We start from the raw sequence: 24199 nt of genomic DNA on the forward strand, positions 1-24199 counted from the left end.
AGCCTCTGAGATCATCTCAATACTTTCCCTTCAGTCCAGGTTTTTCTCTCAGACTGCACTTCGGGTTCATGCTGATCATTTTCTGCTTTCTTGTGCAAATTCACTAACCTGAGGAGTTTGAGTGTCCTGGCCCGCCAGAATGAAGGATCATTTTTGGTGTATGTTCAGTGACTTGGACTCTTCATGCAGCAGTGGCTGACTTGTTAGAGAGAAAGTTGTAAACCTCCACGAGCAGCAGAACAAAGCAGTGTCTGTCCATGAAGACATTCATAAAAACAGCTTTATTCCAAATCTTAAACAACACTTTACAGAACAGTTCATCAACAAGGCCCAAACATGGATGAATACAAAGACCAGCACGGTCACCTCCTCAGGTCCAGCTTAATAGTCTTCTGCAGACTGGCTATGCTAGCGTCCAAAGCTGCCAGGCCGTCTCTGAACGCTGCTTCGTCTCTGGTGTCAAAGGTCAAATCAGACCACACAGACTCTGTTTCACTCTGGGACAGCGTGGAGTTAAACAGCTGCCTGCGAGCGTCCTCTGGCCGCAGGGCTTCACCTGGACCAGCGGACCGCTCACGATCAGACTCGTGCCGAGTCCCTGCAGGATCTTCTCTCCTCTGAGCTGTGACGTCTAGATGTGCTGAGTCTGAATCTCTCTCTGCATCCACACACTGCACAGGCGCTATCTGGCTAAGAGACTTCAGGTATTGGGCGATATGGTCAGTAGGGGGCGCTGGCATCCGTCTGTGCTGGTGTTGGCTCGTCTCTGACACAGAGCTGTCAACAACATGATAATCTGCTGAGAGGAGACTGAAACAGAAGACGACATGAGTGAGGAACAGTTCTGAATCGTGTTACACTTTCATGTATTAACAGCATTAAAGCAGCTGTAGTGCTCTCATTCTGGGGGTGACTCCCACCCACACAGGCCCACCTGTGGAGGTGTTCCATCTCCTTCAGCCTTTGCTGTGCCAGCGAGGCCAGCTTACTCTTCTCCCGCTCACTGTCCAGTAACCTACTCTTACTGGCCTCCAGCTCTGCACACACACACACACACAAATCAAGGTAAGGAAACACTGCAGACACCATATGAAATAATGCAATAATACTTGTCTTGATGTTGTTCATGGCAGTGTCTTTCACTTTGATAATGGAGGAGATTTCATCACAAAGAGCCCACAGCTCAGATCATCAGCAGGACTCGCTGCGAGTGCGTACCCATCTTAACGAGTGCAGTTTCAGCCTCTCGGTCTCTCAGCTGGCTCTGTGTGTCCTGCAGGGTTTTCCGTAGGTCCGTCAGGTCATCTTGGAGTTCCTGCAGCCTGGACTGAGCAGCAGTGAGCTCTTCCTGAAGTCTCTGCCCTGTGGAGACCTTTTCAATTACTCCCCAGTCTCATCACCTGATATTCAGTTAAAGCTTTTTACCCTGACTGACCAAACCCAAACTGAACCCAACAGTAAAATCACAGTGTGTCTGTTGTTGTGGGGTCTTTACCTTACAGTGTGAAGCAGCTCGAGCTGACTGTGTTATTTTAATACAAATGAAATAAATACACAACTATTTATGACTGTGACACAATTTACAGTTACAGAGTATCGCCTGGTTCGGATGTCTCTCCGTCTCTGGCTGCTGGTCCAGGTTCCTCACACACCTAGGACACACACACACACACACGTTATACCAAAAACGTCAGAGTCCAGTGAAGTGAAGGACACAGTGAGTCTCACCTGTGCAGGTCTGACACACTCTGGGTGTTTGAGGCACTATTATTCATCTGTGCTGTGGACACAGTCTGCTCCAGATGACTGAGTAGGCTCTCTGCTACACTGCCTGACACACACACACACACACACACACACACACACACACACACACACACACACACACACACACACACACACACACACAGTGTGACATCTCTAACATCATCAGCACATGTGACACAGAGGCTCACGTCCTGTGTGTGACTACAGCAGAAGTCCACGTCAGCAGAACTTTGCTGAGCTCCTTCACAGGTACAAACATCCCACATCAGTGACGTGTAGCTTAATGTTAGATGCATTCAGGTATCACAGAGGTTGTGTTTGTGTGAGTGAAGTCTGGCAGGGTCCAGGGGTGAGATGCACACAGTCACTTTACCTTGTCCAGCAATCAGAGCCTTGAGTTGTGCGAACAGATGCTGAAGCTTGTGAGCTTTTGTTTGTGCCTCAGTGTTGCTCTCCTCAGCCTGTCCAGGCTCCAGCTGTAAGTGTGCCATCTTCATACTGCAGCTGTCTCCGTGTGCATGTGTGAGAGTGTGTGTGCTGGGGCTCTGGGTGTTCGTGTCTCTCACAGGAACAAACTCTTGTGCTTCATCACACGTAGTGCGAGGCGTCTCAGAGTCAGGCCGGCAGGCAGTCCGATGGCTCGAGAGAGAAGAGGACTGACGCACAGACAGAAGGACGGACGCCTCGTGCTGGGGTGGACTGACAGTGTGAGGAAGAAGCCGAGGTGAAAGTAAGTGAGACTGCAGCTGGGTGGGACATGGTTTCTGAGGTGGATGTAGCTTCACTCCTGAATGTGGTGCAGGACGGGCAGACGGGTGTCCTCGTGGAGTTCTGCTGTCCGATCCATGCCGGCCTGACGCGCTCTTCTGGCCTGGAAGGTGGAGGAATGATTAACATTAGACTTTCTACACGTGTTTTCTCACATATTTATAAAGCTGCATCTGCAGCCAATCAGTTTGTTGGTGCTAATGTCCTGCCCTTTAAAAACCTTTCAAGTCAGTCCATTCTTGATTGTTAGTGATTGATTAAAAGAATGAGCTTCCTCCAAAGGGTGGCCGGGCTCTCCTCTAGTGTGAGAGTCGGAATTTCAGTCGTTCAGGAGGGACTCGCTACAGTTCCACATCAAAGGGAGGAACCTGAGGTGGCTCATTATGATGCCTCCTGGGTGTTTGGGCATGTCCTACGAGAAGGCGGCCCTGGCACATCACACACTGGAAAGACGATATCTCTAAGCTGGCCTGGAAATGTCTTAGTGTTCCCCCAGATGAGCTGCAGGAGGTGGCTGGGGAGGGACGTCGGGGGTCTGTTCTTAGTCTCTGGATGGCTGGTTCAGCTCTACTTTTGAGAGGCTCCTAGAGGCGGCTCTAAGCAACTGTTGCTAAGTTATAAGCCTTGAATCCATTTTCCAGAACAAATGAACAAAAATCCTACAAGGTTTTGGACACCAATGTAATCCTGTCCTCTGCAGTTTATAGTCCCACAGTGGAATTAACACGAGACCTTTATGTCATTTTGTTCTCAGCGACTGTCTTGTAAGAGTGTGCAGTAAAGCAAACCTCGAACACACCCACCTGCCTTTGGAGGCCCTTTCTTCAAGCTCTTTTTCCCCGTTGATGTGGATAGCCTTGGTTTGACTGCTGCACTGCTTACTGTTCTGTGAAGCCTCGGAGACACTTACACACACAGAGTACTATTATGTTGCATTCAACCAGTAAGTGTTTGACAGATCTAACAAAAAACAGAAAATCCTCAGTGTAACCACAAAGGAAGAGGTTGATACTTTAGATCAAGCTTTTTTACTGTGACTTGTAACAAACTGAGCTGATCTACAGCATTAGGAAGCTCCTCTGACCTGCCTTATCAGCCTGAAGGATCCCACCGAGCAGGGCAGCACAGCGGTCCAGACCCTTGTGCAGACTGATGACCTGGGGGCAGACACGTCCGGTTTATTGTAGCCGACATGTGTTCAGACACTGTGCCGATGATGCGGTAGTGTGGGTCAGTGGTTTGTGTCTGTCAAGCCTTCTGACTTTGTGGAAGTGCTAGATTTCCTCTGTTCACCTTCCCATGTTTACTACCCTGAGGTGTGTGTTGTGGCAAAGACTTGGTCATGCCTGGATGTGATACCCGTCCTAGATGACACTAATATTTAGTACTGCTACACAACCAAGTGAATAAATCCTGAGAACTCATAATAAAAGTGTTAGCCTCACATGTCGCCACACGTGGTCTGCTTATACATAATGTAGGCGGACCGTGAACGGTCTCATCACCTGGTCCTCGGAGTCGGTGGAGTACAGGGAGTAGGCCGGCTCAGGGCAGGGAGCTGTTCCTGGATTTAAGGTGGCTCTGAAAACAACAGTGAGGAGAGCGCTAACAGGCACACGTACACATGCAGACACAGAAAATGCTAAATGAAGGCTGGTGTACTCACAGACCCCCTCTGACTGCTCCCGTCAGCCTTCCTGACGTCACCACCTGCCAGTCACAGAAACCACGGGTGAACGCCCCTCGTGTCTGTGCGTGTGAAGCCTCACACCTGACAGTGGAAGCTCTGACTGCGTGTTCATTCAGTCCTACCTTGCGCTGAGCTCTTCCTCTCATGGTCTCCGCCAGCCTGAGCCCTGCCGCCGTTACTCAGAGGATTCAAGCACTGCGAGCTGCAAGTTCTCACCGGCTCATTGAGAGCTTCCGGTTCAGAGCGAGTTTGAAAAGGAAAACATTAAAACCGTCCAATCAAATTGCTCCCTTCACAAACGACAGGCTCAACTGCCCCGCCCCGGAGGTCCCGGATGAAGGCGGCTGCAGGGCTGCCGTTTTTTGTTTTAACAAAAACTTGGCGCAGGCGCAGCAAATCCTTCAGACTCAGCAGCGCTACAAACAGACACGAGCAGAAAGAAAAGGACCAACAGTACATGGTGACAAGAATCAAATTAGATATATTGAAATAATAATTCAAAAAAGTAAATTACAAAACAAAATTAGATGAAATGTGCGGTTGGGTTAACAGTTTTTGGACATTTTATGAATTTCAAGGGCGAGTTTTTAAATAACGGCATTTGTGTATAAAAAATTGACCATAGATTATTCTAACATTTAATTTAAAGGTCAATATTCTGTTTTTACAACCAATCAATACAGTGTCTTTAGATGAAGCCAAACAATAGTGTAGCTGCATCTTCGTTACAGAAAGAGCAGCCAGTAGGGTCCAAGTGCCTCAGGAACTCTCCAGATTAAACACCATCAATCATTTCATTCATGACTTGTCTAGATTGGAGGTGAGGAGCTAAAGATCTGTTAGCTAAGAATGAACGCAGCTCTCAGATAAATAATGTTCTTATTGTATTATTGGACAACTTTCTATCATTAACAGAAAGTCCATTAAGCAGAAGTTCAGGAAACTCTGGACTCCTATAGTTATGATGCAGATTTTAAGAGGTCGACATAACAGGTTCTGGATTTGCTTTAATAACTTCCTGATATTGTTCCTTGATATCTAAATTAAATTTGGAGCTGAAGGGTTCATAAGGCATCAGATTACCAGAATAACCAAATGTTATTCCAGCTTAAGATACATTTACTGTTTTCCAAGTCTAATGGAAGTGGTGAGTGCTGCATCATCATCAGCCATTGTTGTTTCACTTACAAAACGCAGAAGCTCATTTGCACGTGTGCGCAATGGGCAGATGTTTGCTTTCATCATGAATGAATGTTATTTTAGGAGCTGCTTGAAAACCTATGGCTGCAACTTTGCTGCTCCTAGTAGCAAAAGCCTTCACAAATGCCTCTTCATCCTTTCTCCAAGTGTGTCTGTCAGCTCCTTATCTCAAATCGAAGGAAAACCACCGTTAACCTGGTGGCTCGAAAATAGTCAAGGAAGCTTGAGCTATATGATGACTAATGTATTTATAAAAACACAGAGGTTCTGTCTTTGCTTTGGTTGTCAGTTGTAAGCTTTCATACATCTGTGTGTCACATAGTCCTGGATTGGACCGTGGACATGTGAATTTCTGCTTACTTTCCACACACTGGAGAAATTCCCAAAATTTTACAACCATCATATCCTCCATAACTCTTCATTCATGAAATAAAAGTATAATCATCTTTGTTTATGAAACATTATTGCTTTGGTGAAATATTATTAAAAAGTGTTGTCATCCAGAATGTGCTGTAGGGCAAAAGCTTCAGCCTAGAAATGTTCAGTTATTCATTTGTGTTCTTCCCTTTTTTTGTTCCCAGCACTCGTTTCATGGCGATTTCTTGGTAAGAAAATGGACTGAAATCAAAATCACCATAATGATCTTTAAATTCCACTCAAATAAAGTTGTAGTGAAAGTTGGGCACATGTCCCTGCTTGGCTGTGATGATCTGTAAACATTAAAATCAGACACATTAATGATGTCCTTGTGAATCAAACAAACACCACAGGAATTCTGTTCATACTCACTGCAGTCACAAAATCAAACTGGTCATCGAGCTTACAGTTTCAATACGTTTCCATTCAGCATACTCACCATTTCCATTTTTCAGATGTACCTTGTATGAATCAGAAAGTAAATATCTCTGCACTGCAATATAAAATGTTTTCCTGTGCAGGTTTCTGAAGATTGTTGTGTTTCAGACCAGTGAGATCTTCCCAATAAGGCCACCTTGTGCTAGTTTTGCTCTTAAATCTCCTCTCTGTATGCGTAACGTTGATGCTGAAGACGAGGGCGAGCACACAACATCTTTTGTATTGTGTTTGCAGGTCTTGTTTTTCCTACACAAAACATGAGTGTGGAGCACGATCTTGAGGAACTGATGGAAGAGGAACCTGAAATGCAAACACAGATACATCCCTAAGGTTTCTGTTACCCTTTCATGGAACGTGTAGACTCAGACTATGATACTGTTGTCTACCCATTACACAGAGCACTGAACCATTTTTATCGTGTAGATTAGCACTTCACTCAGCATGTGTGTCAAATCAAAATGTTGATGTCTTAAATACTGATAATTAAAGGAGACATTACACCACAAAACGTGTGGCGTGGGCGTGGCTAGAGCAGGTTTGTCTACTAACTGGAAAGTTGGCGATTTGATCTAATCTACAGCTCCCAGTGGGTTTATCTGACTGTGACTGTGTGTGAATGTTGGACAGAAAAAGCACTTGCATTAATGTGTTTGCTGTGAATGTGTAACTGAGATGTGTTGTACAAAGTGCTTTGAGCACTCAGAGTAGAAAAGGCCTGCAGCTAGGTCCGTGTATATTTGGACACTGACGAGTTTTGTTTACTGAAACATATTCCGCTTATAGTTATATCATGGATGTGATGTGCAGACTCAGCTTTAATTTCGGGTATCCATGTTGGAATTGGATGAAGCATTTAGGAGTTTCTTCGTCTTACCCTCTTTTTAAAGGCAACAAAGGTAATTGGACAAGGGACTCGAAGGCTCATAGGCAGGTATGGACAATTCCTTCGTTATGTTGTTATCAATTAAGCAGATAAATGGCCTGGAGATGATTTAAGGTGTAGTGTTCGCATTTGGAAATTTTACTGTAAACAGGCAACATGTGGTCAAACAGAACTGAACAGAACCAATCAGAGAAATTGCTACATGAATCATTTCCATGGTGAAGAGAAACATCATCACAACAGTGAACCAAGTGAATAACACTCTCCAGCAGGCAGGCGTATCAATTTCAAAGTCGACCATAAAGAGAAGACTATATGAAGGTAAATACAGAGGGTTCGCTGCAGGCCACTCATAAGCCTCACGAATAGGAAGGCTGGATTGGACTTTGTTAAAAAAAAAACATGTAAAAAAGCCGGCACAGTTTCGGACAAACATGCTTTGGACACATGAAACTACCAGAATGATGGCAAGAAAAAAAGTATGGAGGTGTGGAACAACTCACATCATCTGTAAAACACTGCAGAGGCAGTGTGATGGTTTGGGCGGGCTCGGCTGCCACTGGGACACTAGTGTTTATTGATGACGTGACACAGACAGAAGCAGCTGGATGAACTCTGAGGTGTTTAGAGACCGTCAGCTCACATCCAGCTAAATGTAGTCACAGTGATTGGGCAGATAGAAATGAACATTCCATTTAAAGTTAATTTGTCCAAATACTGAGTCTCTGAAATGAAGGGATTCTGTTGAAAAGAAGCTTTAGTTCCTCACATCTTTATGCAATCTTTTTGCCCAACCCACTGAATTAAAGCTGAAAGTCTGCCCTTCACCTGCATCTGAGTCTTTTCATTTTTAATGTGTTCTAGTAATGTACAGAACAGCTGCTGAAGGTGCACTGCTGCTGAACCAAAACGGCTCTGCCCATGTTTTCAGCTAAATTGCTGGACATCCTGGTGAGAAGTGACCATCAAGGCAGAGCAGTCACAACCTGACCACTACAGCTACACTTTAGAGCAGGGCTTTTATTTCAGTATTTCCATTGACCAGTAGAATAAATGTGCTAATTATTTAGCTTCCTGTAACAAATATAAATGTTGGAAAAAGTGACTAAAAAAACCCCCCAAACATGTTTTTTTTATAAGGTTTGGAGCTAAATGTAGAAAAATGTTGCCATTAATTTCAGCATGTTTCAGTTTACAAACAGCGCCCTCTATGGCTGCTTTAAGAAAAATAAAGAGCAGTACTTTATCAATTTTGTTGCAGGTAATTGTACGCCTTGGTGCTCTTGATGTTGACCTAGCGAACACTGGGCCATAGTTTTATATAATCAGTCTGTGGGAGGTGATGGGTGAGGCACTGCTAATGTATCGTCCTCGCCACTTATTAAAACATATCTAGTGTATCCACAACGTGTTGCTATTTCAGCCAAGTGAAAGAAACTGCAGTGAAACTTATGAACACTGAAGGTGTAACCCTGCAAGCATCAACAGTGCAAGCAGGAAAAAAATTAATCTTCCGCTTTCAATCAGGTGTAATTGCACGAACTCAGGAATACTGTGGATAGGAAAGGCCTTCAGCCCAGCAACCTCCATGGAAACGCCCCTTCTGGGTCCCAGTGCTCAGTGAATGAATACATCGTGAGAGGTGCTGGGTCCTCCTGATCCACATCAATGATCTCTGGGACTGGAAGCAGACCACTGCACACTGGGACCTAGCACCTGTCTGGAAATGGATGGAATGTGAATGAATGAATTTAATCGATTTCCAGGCAGCAGCTGGGTTTTCCAGGTGTGTTTGAATCATTCCTGAAGGACCTACTGAGCTGGCTCACATTGAACCCATGTAATAAATGAAAGTGTTGCTTTAAACATTTATTCAGATAAGAAACAGAACTACAATGAGATTGGCTTTGAGTAAGACAGACGCTGTTTACACAAAAACTGTTTAACTCCAAAAAATTAAGTAATAATACTAAAAAAAAAATGTAAAAAAACCCAAAAAGAACAAAAAGAAAACCCCAGCCCCAAAACAAACAGACTTTACAACATATTGATAACAGTACTTTATCTGTACTAATATTTTAACTCTCTGGCCTGTGACAAACTATTCTTCCAACAAAACTAAAAACTCCAACAAGCTCAACAATTTAGAAAATTGGGATCATTGCTGTGCGACTGCGCCGCTCTCACTCCCATTCTTCATCGTCAGCAGCCGTCTGTGCTGCCAGCTGGCTCGTTACACTGCTGTCCTGGAAAAGGCCTCCCTGTGGACCCTGAAGAAGGACCACAATGTGAAACACTACAACATCTCAGAGAATTCAGTGTGAAACAACTTGAACCAGTTACCTTCCTCAAGTCTGTGGAGGCAAAATGCTTCCTGGGTGGGTTAAAGCCAGAGGGGCCATGGCCGCTGAACGCAGCCGCCTCTAACCACGAGGGAACCTCCTGCTGGGCCTGCCAATCCCAAACATCTCACTTAAAGCACTCAGGTCTCACCTTACGCACTTGTGGTGATGCACAGTGGCTATTGTGTAGTTGTAGTGCAGCGTTCTCACCTTGGACAGGATTGTGACCAGTGATCGAGCCAACTCACTGTTAGCTTCTGGATCATAGAAGGACACTGCCCTCCCGGTGTTGCCACAGCGGCCGGTTCTACCGATACGATGGACATACTCGTCGATATTGTTTGGTAGGTCAAAGTTCACCACGAGCTGCACATCTGGAATATCGAGTCCACGGGCACCTACAGAGGTTGCCACCAGGACAGGACATTTGCCAGAGCGGAAGTCTCCAAGGGCCTGCTCTCGCTGCCACTGCTCACGGTCACTGGCAGCCAGCACAGCACATAGAATAGATGTACAATGAGATCTAGAGCATCTCCAGACATGTGGGGGAAGAAAGGTGAGGTGCACAGTTTCTGCAGCACTATATACATATGAACAGTATTTAGAAAAAAGAAAACTGTATGTATATACATATATACACACAATTTATTTACAGTTTGGGTTATTGCACAAAATTAAGTATAGCACAGTGTTAGTTTACAGAGGCAAGTGTGGGGGTGGAACTGTGTTATCAGTGCATGTGTGAGTACGTCACACAAAGGACAACCATCTCCATGAACGCCACAGTAAACACACAAACACCACTTACTAGGGGTGGGGCAAAAAAAATCGATACTGTGCAGTATCGTGATATTTTGTTTGCTAATAATGTATCGATACAGGGACAGCAGAAATCGATATTTTGTTACAAAAAAGGTTTTTGTGCTCTGACTTCAGAGCATGTTGATCCTTTTTCTGAGCAAGAATCCTGACATTCCTTCACTGTCCACATGTGTTTAACTTTTTTTTGGCAGCAATAAACATGACAGTTTACTTATTTTAATTTAAGACATGTTTTATTTTAATTAAGTTTAAAACTTTTTTATTTAATGTAAAATTATATTTTGTTTTAATTTACTTTCAAATTCTTCAGTTGCTGAATGGGCTGCATAGTTTTCACAAATTGCATAGTTCAGAATAGCTATAATTGTACCAGATGGTTGCGTTCAGTTAAGTTGGACTAGACTGTAATACAAACCGTTCAGTTTGTCAACAATAAAACTGAAATGAGAGAAAGACTGAGTGCGAGACTTTGATATTAGATAAAATGAATATTGATAAAGTTTACCTTTATGTACAGAATCTGAATATCGCAAAATATTTTTAAAAATTGCAATAATATCGTATCGTGCGTTAAGTATTGTGATAATATCGTATCGTGATAATATCGTATCGTGATAATATCGTATCGTGGGATGTATGGTGATTCCCACCTCTACCACTTACCCGTGAATGCTGGTAGTTGGAAACTTCTCCTGACACAAGATTACGGCAATAAAATCAGCCTGTCTCTTGGTCTGTACAAACACCATGGTGCGCTCCGATCCTGCAGCACAAACCCACAACACACAGTTCGGTTACACTGAGCTATCGTTTGTTTTGACCTTTAGTTCTTCTCAACACTGGAAACCCAGAAGCTTGAAATCGTTGCCTTAAAATACCTGTTGATTTCAGGAGGTCTAAAAGCTGATCCCTCTTAGCGAACTTGGTGACCTGCACAAACGTCTGCTCCACATCACTGCAGGCTCCACCCACAATTCCCACGGCCAAGAACAAATAGTCAGTCTTTAGAAAGTCAGCTGCCAGCCTGTATCACACACACGCAGGCACACACTGAGATGAGCTGGCAGGCATTCAGACCTGGTTGTATGTCAGGAGTACAAACTGGCAGCAGACCTCTGGATGTCCTCGGGGAAAGTAGCACTGAACATCAGAGTCTGACGGTTCTCTTTCGATGGCATCCCAGGAGAGCCCACCAGGCGGCGCATGTCAGGCTCAAAGCCCATATCCAACATGCGGTCAGCCTCATCCAGCACCAAGTAACGCACTTTGGTCAAGCCAACCTGGAACACATTTATTAGCATCTGAAAGCGCTGCACAATTTTGTCATCCAATCGATGGTACCTTTAAACAGCCTTACCTTTCCTCTTCCAATCATGTCCAGCAGTCGTCCTGGTGTTCCACACAACACATTGCAGCCCCTGGAGAGGTCTCTTATTTGGTGTCCAGTGCTGACTCCACCATACACTACAACAGGTCGCACACATGTGCTGAAGAGTGGAGACAAACATCTTGAATTTACCTTCTATCTACATGTTGGTGGAGTTCAGTTATTCTTTGGCTTTGACAAAGAAACACACCCATAGGCAAACTTCCTGGCCTCCAGGTAAATCTGGTTGATGAGCTCCCTAGTTGGCGCCACAATGATGGCTTCAGGCTCCTGCGTCTCACTGAAGCAACTGGCCGCCGCGCCATCTGCCATCAGCTGTTGAAGGATTGGTAGCAGGAAGGCGGCCTGGTGGAGGGAGACCACATTTAACCTCTGTCCACAAGCAGGTCTACACCCAGGTTCAACTCTCCCAAACCGTACCGTTTTACCAGACCCAGTCTGGGCGCAGGCCATGAGATCCCTGCCAGCAGAAATGATGGGGATGCCGTGCTTCTGCACAGGGGTGGGCTTCACATAACCAGACTTGCTGACGTTTCTCTTTAGGGACTCGCACAGCGCTGCTTCATCAAATGTCTGAGAGAAAGAAGAAGAAATGTACACCAGCATCGAGGGCAAGTCAATTTTGCTGTGACACCATGCTTTAAATTACTTCAGGTTTCACGCAGCTGTTTGAACTAAGCCTAAGAGCTGCTTCCAAACAGCTCCAACTATAACAGAGCCGGCTCCTTCAACCAGTGCGGCAAGTCACCAGAAATATGACCAGAATGGTGTCCAGCTGCACGGTTATACTAGAAACTAGGGCTGTTGGCTATAACCATATATATCGGATGACGATATAAAAACGTCTGTCGTTTCCTTTTACGCTATCGTTTGTTTCGTGGTGTCGTAAAATAAACTGTTTACAGCAATATTTTTCATGGTTTTGATGGTCACTGTAGTGGCTATATTCATTTCTTACAGTTCTCTCTTTCTCACACTACGGACGGACAAGCGCCTGTTTTTATGTGTTTTCGTTAGCAACGGTAAAACCATCGTGTGGCTCTGCTGTCCGCTTGTTTGTTTTCCACGTAAACCTTTCACAATAAAGCTCAAGATCCTGTTGAGAGTTTTCAAAATAAACTGAATCACATCAAAGAGCATGCAGAGAGTTTACGGATGAGAAGCAAAAAAAGAGCCGTCAGGTGCTAAAAAATAAACCTTAGACTCAAACTTTGAGAGAAAACGGCGGCCGTTACAACTTATGTCTAAAAATGTATCGTTTCATGCATCGGTTAAAACACTGGAATCCAGGTACAGGACGCGCAGCTGGAAACACTAAACGCAAGTCGAGCTGCCCGAGATTCACAGAATTTACAGAAAATGTTACATTTTTGTGATTTATATCGTTGTCAGGACGATAAATGTCTTATATCTGATAGGAGATTTTTGTCATATCGCACAGCCCTACTAGAAACTAACGCAAGTGTTGCAGTCCCGTGTACTAACTTGCTCCTGTGTGCCGTCCTACAAGTTAACAGCCATCTTACAGGCTGCAGAAAGTTTCGCCTTTCTGTCAGCTCAACGTTTGCATCATTAAATGGCTCACAGCTGTCCCTGAAATGCATACAAACATCAACTTCAAATAATAAAATTCAATTCTACAAGTCAGTCTCACCACTTGGCAGCCATCTTGGTTTAACGTTAAAAATAATACGTTATTTTTCTTGAGTAAATGCAGGCTCTAACATGCCACAGCAGGCAATTACATTCACACAAACATAACGTCTTTGATAAGATGCTTACTTTCAAAGCGGAGCCAAGGACAAATAAGTGCCACTGATAATGGAATGATTCTGGACTGTACAGGAGATTGACTGACAACGATCTACAGCCAATCAGGACGCAGAACACAATATGCTGTAAAAAACTAAACAAAAGCATGCGAATTTGCACAAAATTAAAAAAAAAATAAAAAAAAAATAGAAAAACCTGCGAAACAGAGGCCACGAAAGGTGAAGCGCGTTATAGCGAGGGACCACTAATGTGTCAGAATCAGTCACAGTAAGCCAAAATTAACTAAGCATAGCTAGCATACATGTCATGCACCTGTACTGTATGCATACATCAGTGTGTGACACTGATGTAACCAGTTTTGTACCAAGCCAGCAAAGAACTGCTGATAACAGATTTGTGTACCTACTGGATTGCCCCCTAACATTTCTTACCATTATAGCTGGTGGTGGGTTGGTTCCACTGACATCCACCAAGATCTCATCGTACTTGTCAAAGTTGACACCGGACTCATAGTGGGAAAAAATGGACTCCTCATCTTCAGAGGGTGGTGGGGGGACGTAGGTAACCCTGGGTCCTGCAGTGAGAAACAGAAATGCTGCACATAATGGAAGATAAAGCTGGCATGCTGCAGATCTGTGAACATGAAGTTTAACTTACTATCACTCTCATCTGTCTTCTCTGCAGGTGTATCCTGGTGCCCTGTGTTACACACAGATGCCAGCCACATCAGTAAATCTTTAAACTTCTGTGCACTGACTCATTGAGGTCAATAATGAAAAACAACCTTGAGCAAAGACCTCTTCATCTTTCCCACGGTAGCCTGCAGCACAACACAAATTACACTTCTGATACCGCTGACAGATTTGCACATGATCAGCACTGCTCGTTCACTCACCTCCTCCACCTCTGCCACCCTGCTCACCACCTTTAAAACACAAGTCAATTAACTGCTATTCTTACTCAAAATCCACACTGACTGCAATCAAATTTCTCAGGAGGTCTGCAGAGCCACAGCGGTCTACTAATCGACCCCCAGCTTTTCCAACCCAGGTGAAGCCCGACATGCACCCACTGGAGTGCGAGTGTGTGAACATTTAGTTTACACAGTGCTTAGGCCATAGGAAAAACAATACATGTATGAATGCATGTGAATGTGTGATTAAGGCTTGTAGTAAAAAAGCACTAACAAGTACGAGTCAATGTGGCATTTGCATGCAGTGGAAACCCCCCCACCATGAGTGGAATCAGACTCGTACCTTGCCTATAGCTTCCTCCTCTGCCCCCTCTTCTTCCTCTCGACACTGAAAAGCAGAAAATGCTCACACTGTAAACAAGCATTTCTTTCAGTCTACTTTTGTGTCTTAATGGGAATATTAACACTACCATTTGTATGGTCACCATTCTCTTCATTGGCTGTAAAAATAAGAACATCAAGTCAGACGCGTTCCAGCTCAAAGCCAAACAGACGTACACGTCAATATTCCAGTTATTACCGTCAAAATCACCGTGATCCGTTCTGCCGAATCCTCTGCCACGCCCTGATAACACACAACTGTTATATTACAATTCCATCAACAGCTCTATTCACTACAGCATAAATATGCATTGGCACAGCATTACCACTGCTTTACTGACTGAACCATCTTGTTAATCCTCTTTCACACTGCTAGTTGAGGGTTTTTCTTTCAGTATTTGTAATTTGAAGAGTTTTCATAATCTGTGAAACTTTATTACAAATGCCTAACATTCCACTGAGATGACCAACAGTATATATCCCCCCCACACACACACACCCACCACGGCCTCCTCTTCGGCTGAAGCTACTCCTTTCTGCTGAATTATTCTGGCTGTCACCATCTGAAAGGAAGAAACGCAACACTCAGGAAACAATGAGGAAAACTACAACAGCTCATGTAATACTCTTCATGCTTACCGTTTGCACTGTCCTCAGCACCTTAAAAATAATAAAATAAATCAGATAACTAAAATTAGATACCTTTGACAAAAGTCTGAATGCACCTACTACAACGTGATAACCATTTCTCCCACCACCTGCATGCTCCTCCATTGGCACCTCTGTGATAAGTACTGTGTGTGACAGTGTCAAGCAAACCTTGTGGTCTGAAAACTAGAGCCAAGTGCCATAACGCAACATTCTTTAAACAGCCAGCGGGGGGCAACTGTTCTAGCTGCAAACATTGTCATTTTGGAATAAGAGCTGGGTCTGACTGAAAGCACACACTGAGTTGTGTCTTGAGCACAGTGCATAAATCTGACACAGAATGATCAAAATGAACAAGAACTGACATGTTTTATTCAGTAGTGAGCCAAATTGAGACATTAAGACCATGAAGTCATCAGGAAAACCTCCAAAAGTTCATCAGGAGAAGTATTTTCTGAGCTCAGGACTGTCTGTGCAACAACGGCTTTAACCCCATGGAGGCTGATAAACAGGTTTAATGCACAGGGCTCTAGACTAACTTTTTGACATGGGCGCACCGCTACACCTAACTTTAAAAATTTAGGCGCACCGGCACAAAAGTTAGGCGCACTCAAATTTTTCAACTGCATCGCTTAACACCGCAGTTTTACGTGTGCACTTTCTTTGGGGGGGAAGTCCATACAGACAATATTCATTTCTAAATTATTAACTAACAAACTTGTGCTTAAAGTGCTTTGTCAATATTGTAGAAAATGTTAAACTTAATCATCATCTTGGCTCCTCTGACGACCTGTTTGCTGCTGTCTGTTGCTGAAAGGCAGTGGGGAGAGGGGACACTTGGGCAGTGCATTTATTACAGCATATAATGCATATCCTGGATACACTGCTGCTTTTTCAGCATTCAAAGATTGATGGCACTGTGTCAGAGCTGGCTATGAATTTCAGACGGATCAGGCCTTAACTTAACAAAAAAGTTATCAATAGTTCTTTTCATCTTTTCTTATTACAGCTACATCCACTTCTCTCAGGCCTAGGCTGCTCACTAGGGCTGGGTATCATCACTGATTTCTATAATCCATTCGATTCCGGTTCTCAAAGTCCTGATTTGATTCAATTTAGCCTCAGACAGTCAGAAATATTATAATTCTGATCATTTATCGGTACTGATACACATGAGACTTCATCAGAATTGTGAGCATCACAGCAGATGCCTTTGTGTGAAAGTAACTGAGAATAAAACACAGAAAAACATGAAGGAGATTTTCCTGGTCTGGCTTTTTATAGCAGATAACCTTAAAAATATTCTGCAATATTCTGCAAATTTGCATAATTTTAAGAAGTTTAAATTTCTTCAGTATTGAACAGCAAAAGTTAGGCTTTCTTCTCCGAGGTCATTTAAGTGAAAAAAGAAAAAGACAGCGCTGTAAACAACGGTAGACTGGTGGGTAATAAGCGAATGAATAATGCAGAAAACAGATTTGAGACGGGAAAATCTGTCAGAGGGAAAGTCAGAGGGAATTCACGACGACATTGATCAAATGTGAAGCGTAGTTTGCTGCTTCTTTTGCTGCTGGCTCGGCGAATTTTGGTTGGAGAGACAAAACCTGCAGCTCAGAATCAGCGCAAAAAAGACCTAAACACAGAGCGGACCGGACGCATCAGAATCGCTAAGCTCCGGCAGCGTGTCCGTCTACGGGCCGTCGGGTGAGAAAGCCGAGAAAGACAAAGCTGATTCTGATGTGTCGGGTCCGCTCTGTGTTTACGTCTTTGTGTGGAATCCGTTAATGAATTGATATCGCCTTATTCAAGCTACTCACCTCTCTCTTCCACCTGCACTTTCAACTGAACCACGGCCAATCAGAGAGGTCCCGCCCCTGACTATCTCTGATTGGTTTAGTCCACGATAGGGGCATAATGTGTGTCTGTTGTTGACCACACGGAGAGTTGCAGAGATTTTTTTTTTTGTTACCCGAACAGTTGGTCGCACAGGTGCGACCAAATATTTATTTTTAGTCGCACCACTGAAAAATTTGGTCGCACTCTAGAGCCCTGATGCACCATTACACTGCCTCCACTTTTCATCTTTTACACTGTATGGGCCGGTGTCCTGCAGGTCTTAGATGTGTCCTTGATCCAGCACAGCTGATTTAAATGGATAAATTACGTCCTGAACATGTCCTCCAGAAGCCTGCTAAGGAACTAATCATTTGATTCAGGTGTGTTGACCCAGGGTGAGATCTAAAACATGCAGGGCACAGGCACTAGAGGCCTGAAATTGGACACCCCTGCTGTATGCAATCCCAAAAAGCATTCTTCCACATCAAATCTACTCTAATTTGTCATCCAGAAATGAGGATTATCCAGGACAATTTCACCACTAAAATGCCAAACAGTGTCAGTTTCAGTTTAGATGCAGCCCTTGCACATCATATCCAGTTTCCCTTGCTCACACAAGTCTTCACCAGGCACCAAAATAAGAAACTTAATTACTGCAGGTGAAACTCCAGATATTTTTTTATTTAAAGCTATGATTGCATGCCAAATGACAGGCATACACACACGCCTACTGGCTTTTCACCTCACAGCTCATACATAATGCTAATTTTCATACGTGTTTACTTGCTCAAAGGACAATTATACTACTTCTTAAACAGAGTGTTAAATGCGCACCTGAGAAGGATGAGTTTTTAAATCCTCCTCTTCCTCTACCCCGTCCACCACGACCTGGAAGAACACATTTAAATCACTGGTCAGTGTCACGCAAGACGCTTCCTGTAAGAGCTCCATTGTCTTTCTGCACTCACCTCCTTGAAATTCACCACGATCAGAGCTCCAGAAATCTCCCTGTGTACCTAAAAACATGTTTCAAATACAGAATAAAACCAAAATAAATCTTAACCTGCCTCCAATCTCTATTTTAACCGTTGGAAGAAAGAATTAAAGCAGACAATAATCTGAAGTGGAACATACCTGCATTTGAGGTGTGGCTGGTGAGTGCACAAGTACCAGAGGTAGCGGTTTCCTGTAAACATGGGCAATTTCAGTCGGACGTTGCCTGACTGGCTCAGCGAAGTGCGTACGCGTGACCTTCGGATATTACACTAGCTTACCTGTTCTTCCCACTCGTCCATTCTTGCTCACCTGAGGAAAAAAGTACAAGAAATTTTGTAAATCACATACGATAACGAAGACACCCCCCCCCCCCCTCTTTTTTTGTCGCTTTCATTCCGACATTAAAAGCTAAACTTTTCCTGAGAATCTGGCACGTGACGACTACCACGCGAGAAGTGATATGCACTTAAAACAATACAATTGTTTTAACAAACACTTACAATGCTCAAGTGTCTTTAATCAAAACGTCGACTGTTGCAAAGCAAATGTGGCTCTAAATGCTACTCTGAAGTACAGAAAATGACTCCGCGCTTCTTCTAGCTAATCAAGACACATCGAGCACGCGGGAGCAGGGCGGCGGCTAACTTCCGCCCTCAATTTAGGCGCAAACACGAAATAACGCTTTAAGTCATGTGTTTGCACAGTTAAAATCAGTCATTTTTAAAGCGCTGTTTCGAGAATACACTCACAACCAAAAAAACTACAAGTGGACGTAAAAGGCGATGCCTGTTAGCATTGGAAGCGCTAACTAAAAACAGCAAGACGGGATTAATAAAACTGATAACTACATCTTGTTCTTCGAAAATTGGTTTTATAAGTGACAGCAATGTAGTAAAACTAGCCCAGGTAGAATAACCGTACTTTGAGTGTCTTCACAGATGAGATTCTTCCTCGAGGTGCAGCTGCTCGTGCGCTCACAGAATGGGGCGCGCGCATGCACAACCCGCAAACTTGCAACTTCCGCCATTTTCCCGCCCAACTGGATTTTTGAAAATACAAGAAATAAATACGAAGAATTATAAACTTTCCCCCCTGTAAATAGCTTCTAACAGAACATTTTTAAATATAGTTCTGTTGGCAAAATTGTAGAACTTGAAGGCTGTTGCACAACTACTGGAAAATATCATTCTGCTTTCTTTCAGTTTTTAATATTCTTTTATAATAATAAAAGAATATTAAAAACTTTTTAAAACAGTTGTTAGTTCGAAAAGTTTAAAAAGCTGTGTAAAAAGTAACCCTTTACAGTGGATGTGATATATAAAAGCCTTATTAAACTACCACTAAATCCTTTACTCTAAATTCAACCTATTGGCTATTATTTTCAGTGCAATAAAATAAATCTGATAGTGTTTACCGATTTTCTATCTCCAAATAATATCATTCACAATAAATTAGAAACCATTCACCTGCTCAATCTCGTTGCGCATAGAGTCTGCACTGCCATCTGCTGGAAAACTATACAATTGCACGTTCACTGCTAAATGTGATTGTCACATTGCACACGCTCATACTTGTATTGATATAACTTTGACGAGGCAATAATAAAAAATAGAGCAAATAATAATTGCTGTAAGTTTCTGCTGGGAGGCCAACAGACTGTGTATTCCTATTATTGTTCCCAAGCTCCCCAAGACAAATGGGGAGGACAGAACAGTGTAAAATCAGTGCCAGATCAAAAATGCAGATTATTAGGAATGAGATTTCCATATCATTTGGGACCCAAGTTAACAACACTTATCAAACACTGACTCTCTGATGATTGTATTGGAGAGCAGCTCATTGTTCACTATTTTATATGTGCGCTGAAGCAGCCAGCGGCTGAACTGCCAACCCTCCAACTAGCAGATGAGCTGGTCTACCTGAGCTACAGCCTGCTGACAAGACAAGGGGAAGGGGGGAAGGTGTGTTAGGAGGCAGTGAGGGTGACAAAAAAGCAGGAGTGTGGAGGTGAGAGGTGGGACTATGACTGATAAAGGGAGATGGCAGATGGTATGTAGAGAAGGAAGGCAGATATAGTGTGTTTGTGTGTGTACAGGAGACCAGGTGGAAGGGAAGCAAAGCCAGGAGCACTGGAGGTGGATTCAAACTATTCTACCATGATGGAGAAGGAAAAATAGAGTAGTGGACAGGAAGAGTATGGGAATAGTGTTGTGCAGGTGAAGAGAGGGTCAGACAGGGTTGAGTTTGAAGCTCCAAATCAAAGGAGTGATGTGCAATGTTGTCAGCGTGTATGTCCAAAGGGCGGATGTTAGCTAGAAGAGAGAGCTAGATGAAGTGGAGGAGCGTCTCCCCAGGGTGGAGAGCATTGTGAGGGGGATGTAGGTGAAGGCTGCAGAGGCAATGGGGAGGTGTTTAGGAGGTATGGTGTTAAGGAGAGAAACGCAGAGCGTCAGATTGTGTAGAATTTCTGAAATGAATGGAAATGGCTGTGGTGAACATGAACTTTAAGAAGGAGGAGGAAGATAGGAGGACGTCAGAATTGAAGAAAGTGAACACAGGTGGACTCGTGCTGAAAATGCAACATGAAAGTGGTAGGAGACTGTAAGGTGGTGGCAGGGGAGGATGTAGGTAGGGAGCATCAGATGGTAGTCTGTAGGATGGCTTTGGACATCAAGAAGAGTAATCAAGTGAAGGCGGAGCCAAGGATTAAATGATGGAAGCCGAAGAAGGAGGAACGTCGCACAGAGTTCAAGAGGGAGTTGAGATGCTGGGGAAGAGTTACCAGCTGGGAAACTACAGCTGAATTAGTGAGGAAGCTGTCAGGAAGGTGTTTGGTGTATCCTCTGGACTAAGGAAAGAGGACAAGGACACTTGTTGGTGAAATGACAGCGTAAAGGAAAGTATTTAAAGGAAGAGGTTGAAACAGTCAAGGAGAGATGGGAGTACAAAGACTGGCAAAAAGGAAAATGCTTCACTGAGGAAGGAGACTCAATTAGTTAGCTCCAGATGTCACATCAAATACATCAGAATCTGCCTGACTATAAACAGATTTATAGACTAATGTACACTTATACTTGTCATGTGTGAGCTAGCTGAAGCAGTTTATGTAAGCCATCTTTTATATCCTATGCCTTGTCCTTAACACTTATATATTCTTTATATATGCTAAGATCTTTCAACTTAAACACCTTGATCCATGTACTTAAGCAATGAGATAAAATGATATAATCTATATTTAGAATATAATATATCTTTTTTCCAAATTGTTTGACACAAGCAATAACAAAATGGGTTATCCATCCATTAATCCATTTTTTCCGCTCATCCAGGGCCGAGTTGCGGGAGCAACAGCCTAAGCCCAGACTTCCCTCTCCATAGGCATCTCGTCTAGCTTGTTCCCAGGCCAGCCGAGAGATATAATCTCTCCAGTGTGTCGTGGGTCTCCCCCAGCGCCTCGTCCCAGTGGGACATGCCCTTACAGATAGGATGAGGGGCTCAGAGTAGAGCAGCTACTCCGCCACATTGAAAGGAGCCAGCTGGGGTGGTTTGGGTATCTGACAAGGATGCCTCTCCCAGGAAATGCCCAGGAGGGCTTCCTGAAAGAGGCCAGCCACCCTTCCAAGAGAGCTCCTGTCCACTGCTGTGATGTCATTCTTTTGGTCACCTTGAGCTTGTAAACATAGGTGAGGGTGGGGCTGTAGACTGACCAGTAAATGGAGAGCTTCGCTTTTAGACTGGTACAGCGTCCTCATCGCTGCAGCCACAGTACCATCTGTCAATCTTCTGCTCGCCTCTCCCCTCACTCATGAAAAAGACCCTGAGATACTTAAACCCAGAGTGGGCACTCCACCCCTTTTCCAGCTGAGGACCATGGCCTCAGACTTGGAGGTGCTGACTGTCATTCCCACCACTTCACACTCGGCTGCAAACCACTCCAGTATGAGCTGGAGTCCACCACAGGATGAAGCCAACAAATCCACATCATCTGTGAAAAGCAGAGATGAGATTCTGGACCACCCAAGTAGAAGCCCTCGTGCATAAAAATTATGAACACAATTGGTGATAAAGGGCAGCCCTGATGGAGTCCAACACCTACCAGGAACGAGGGTTAGGGTTATGTTAAATAAAGCCAAATAAACGCATTGTTCTATAAATAAGAAAGGAAAGGAGGACCATTAAACAGAAAAAACATAAAATAATAAAATCAAATACAATAAAAGGTAAAAATTGCAATCACAATAACTAAATACAGAAAGAATCTAGACAATATACCAAGTGGCTGACGTTCAGTTAATAAACACTAAACAGACTCCAAATTTTGAATGACCAGAGCATCAAGACTCTTGTGAAACCTTTATGTGACTGTATGTGCACGACTATATTTTGAATGTTTGTGTTTTTGGTCAAGATTTAGAAAATGACCAGTGATCGTATCCAGAACTGTTAGAAGCGTAAATTTCCACTGCAGCTGACGCTCTTTATTATCCAACCCAGATGAAACAGTGATGGTTTGGTGTGGTATATGGGGAACAACGATAGTGGGTCCATTCTTCATCAATGGAAACCTCAAGGCCACTGGATATTTGCAATTGCTACATGATGATGTGTTTCCCTCTTTATGCACTGAAGCTGGCACGTTCCCTGAGTTTTTCCAGCAAGATGGTGCACCACCACATTATGGTGCAGGTCCGAGCATTCCTAGATGAACAGTTTCCCGGAAAGTGGATTGGTCGTCGTGGGCCAGTTGAATGGCCCCCAAGGTCTCCCGATCTGACCCCCTTAGACTTTTATCTTTGGGGTCATCTGAAGGCAATTGTCTATGGTGTGAAGATACGAGATGTGCAGCACCTGAAACTACGGATACTGGATGCCTGTGCTGGCATTTCTCCTGCGGTGTTGCTATCAGTGTGTGAAGAGTGGGAGAAGAGGGTTGCATTGACAATCCAACACAATGGGCAGCGCATTGAACACATTTTATAAGTGGTCAGAAACTTGTAAATAACTCATGAAAGAATAAAGTTACGTTGAAACCAAGCACACCATTGTTTTTCTTGTGACATTACTAATAAGTTTGATGTGTCACATGGCCCTCTTCCTATTGAAAAAACAAAAGTTGTATCCAAGATGGCCGACTTCTAAATGGCCACCATGGTCACCACCCATCTTGAGGAGTTTTCCCCCTCACATATACTAATGTGCCACAAACAGCACTTTAATATCACCAACCATTCCCATGTTATTACGGCGTATCCATATAAATGGCCCACCCTGTACTTTGAAGTCAGGTTGACCTGAAAATCCTTTCCTTTGTTACTTCCAGCACAGACAACTGTAATTACTTATTAGAATGTCCCCATAGGTGTCTGAAAAGCCTCCAGCTGATTCAAAATACTGCAGAGAGTACACTGATGGGGACTGGGAAGAGAGTCATGTTTCTCTTATTAGCATTTCTTCTCTGGTTTCTTGTTAAAGCCAAACCAAGATTTCAAAAGCTTTGCCTTACATGCAAAAACCTCAAAACCAACCTTCATAAATACCTTAATTACAAAATGAATTAAATAGAGGGCTTTGCTGTCAGGCTGCAGGCGGTTTTTCAAAAGTAGAATGGGCGGTAAAGCCTTTAGCTGTCAGAGTGCTCTCCTGGAAAATCAGGGTTTTGTTTTAAAGGCGTACTGCCTTGACCTTTAAAATGAAGCTTCAAACTGTCCATTTTCATGACAGCTGAAGCTGTAACTGTGGATGGAGGCTGAGAGTTGATGAGGGAACTCCTGTTTTTCCTCTCTGCCCTCCCTTTACCTTTCTCCAAGTGCTTCTGGGCCCAGTATTTACTCCTTTTACTTATTATTACTTTATAAAAAACAACAACACTTGTATATAATATAATAATGATGCAGTCCAGTTCCTTGTGATCCATTCCAGTAGCTCTTGGAGCTAGAAC

General features: G+C 43.6%; 2 protein-coding genes across 7 annotated transcripts; both read right to left on the reverse strand.

Annotated features, from left to right (window-relative positions):
• Positions 1–262: 262 nt before the first annotated feature.
• On the reverse strand, positions 263–4532 carry ccdc14 (coiled-coil domain containing 14). Of its 2 annotated transcripts, none has more exons than XM_084920438.1 (11): positions 4348–4532; positions 4202–4245; positions 4041–4116; positions 3620–3692; positions 3339–3440; positions 2141–2638; positions 1729–1831; positions 1591–1652; positions 1219–1362; positions 935–1037; positions 263–810 (listed from the first exon to the last, which is right to left on the reverse strand). In XM_084920438.1, exons 1-11 carry the CDS (start codon positions 4369–4371, stop codon positions 363–365), a joined length of 1677 nt encoding a protein of 558 aa, XP_084776564.1. In that variant the 5' UTR covers positions 4372–4532; the 3' UTR covers positions 263–362. The 2 variants fall into 2 exon arrangements, with proteins under 2 accessions (XP_084776564.1, XP_084776563.1); XM_084920437.1 differs by having other exon boundaries at positions 1585–1652.
• Positions 4533–8999: 4467 nt separating this feature from the next.
• Positions 9000–19280, reverse strand: ddx4 (DEAD (Asp-Glu-Ala-Asp) box polypeptide 4). Of its 5 annotated transcripts, none has more exons than XM_084920432.1 (23): positions 19183–19280; positions 18540–18570; positions 18400–18451; positions 18234–18281; positions 18100–18153; positions 15421–15441; positions 15285–15344; positions 14981–15025; positions 14871–14900; positions 14744–14788; positions 14383–14412; positions 14272–14307; positions 14145–14186; positions 13919–14061; positions 12135–12287; positions 11905–12059; positions 11685–11814; positions 11441–11607; positions 11206–11351; positions 10991–11090; positions 9716–9986; positions 9507–9614; positions 9001–9433 (listed from the first exon to the last, which is right to left on the reverse strand). In XM_084920432.1, exons 2-23 carry the CDS (start codon positions 18558–18560, stop codon positions 9347–9349), a joined length of 1944 nt encoding a protein of 647 aa, XP_084776558.1. In that variant the 5' UTR covers positions 18561–18570; positions 19183–19280; the 3' UTR covers positions 9001–9346. The 5 variants fall into 5 exon arrangements, with proteins under 5 accessions (XP_084776560.1, XP_084776558.1, XP_084776559.1 ...); XM_084920433.1 differs by lacking the exon at positions 19183–19280 and adding an exon at positions 18762–19149; XM_084920434.1 differs by lacking the exon at positions 15421–15441 and having other exon boundaries at positions 9000–9433.
• Between the last annotated feature and the right edge of the window lie 4919 nt (positions 19281–24199).

Source organism: Perissodus microlepis, chromosome 23 (assembly GCF_051167445.1).
Source record: "Perissodus microlepis isolate ML-2025 ecotype Zambia chromosome 23, ASM5116744v1, whole genome shotgun sequence".
Classification (NCBI taxonomy): Eukaryota; Metazoa; Chordata; class Actinopteri; order Cichliformes; family Cichlidae; genus Perissodus; species Perissodus microlepis.

Coding starts and splice junctions, on each gene's coding strand:
- ccdc14 (XM_084920437.1), bottom strand. CDS start 4,371: ATGAGAGGAAGAGCTCAGCGCAAG. Junction 4,246..4,347: donor GAGGAAGAGCTCAGCGCAAG/GTAGGACTGAAT, acceptor TGTGACTGGCAG/GTGGTGACGTCAGGAAGGCT. Junction 1,363..1,584: donor CCAGGCGATACTCTGTAACT/GTAAATTGTGTC, acceptor AGGTCTCCACAG/GGCAGAGACTTCAGGAAGAG.
- ddx4 (XM_084920432.1), bottom strand. CDS start 18,560: ATGGACGAGTGGGAAGAACAG. Junction 14,901..14,980: donor GGATCACGGTGATTTTGACG/GTAATAACTGGA, acceptor TTATTTTTACAG/CCAATGAAGAGAATGGTGAC. Junction 11,608..11,684: donor ACATGATTGGAAGAGGAAAG/GTAAGGCTGTTT, acceptor AATGTGTTCCAG/GTTGGCTTGACCAAAGTGCG.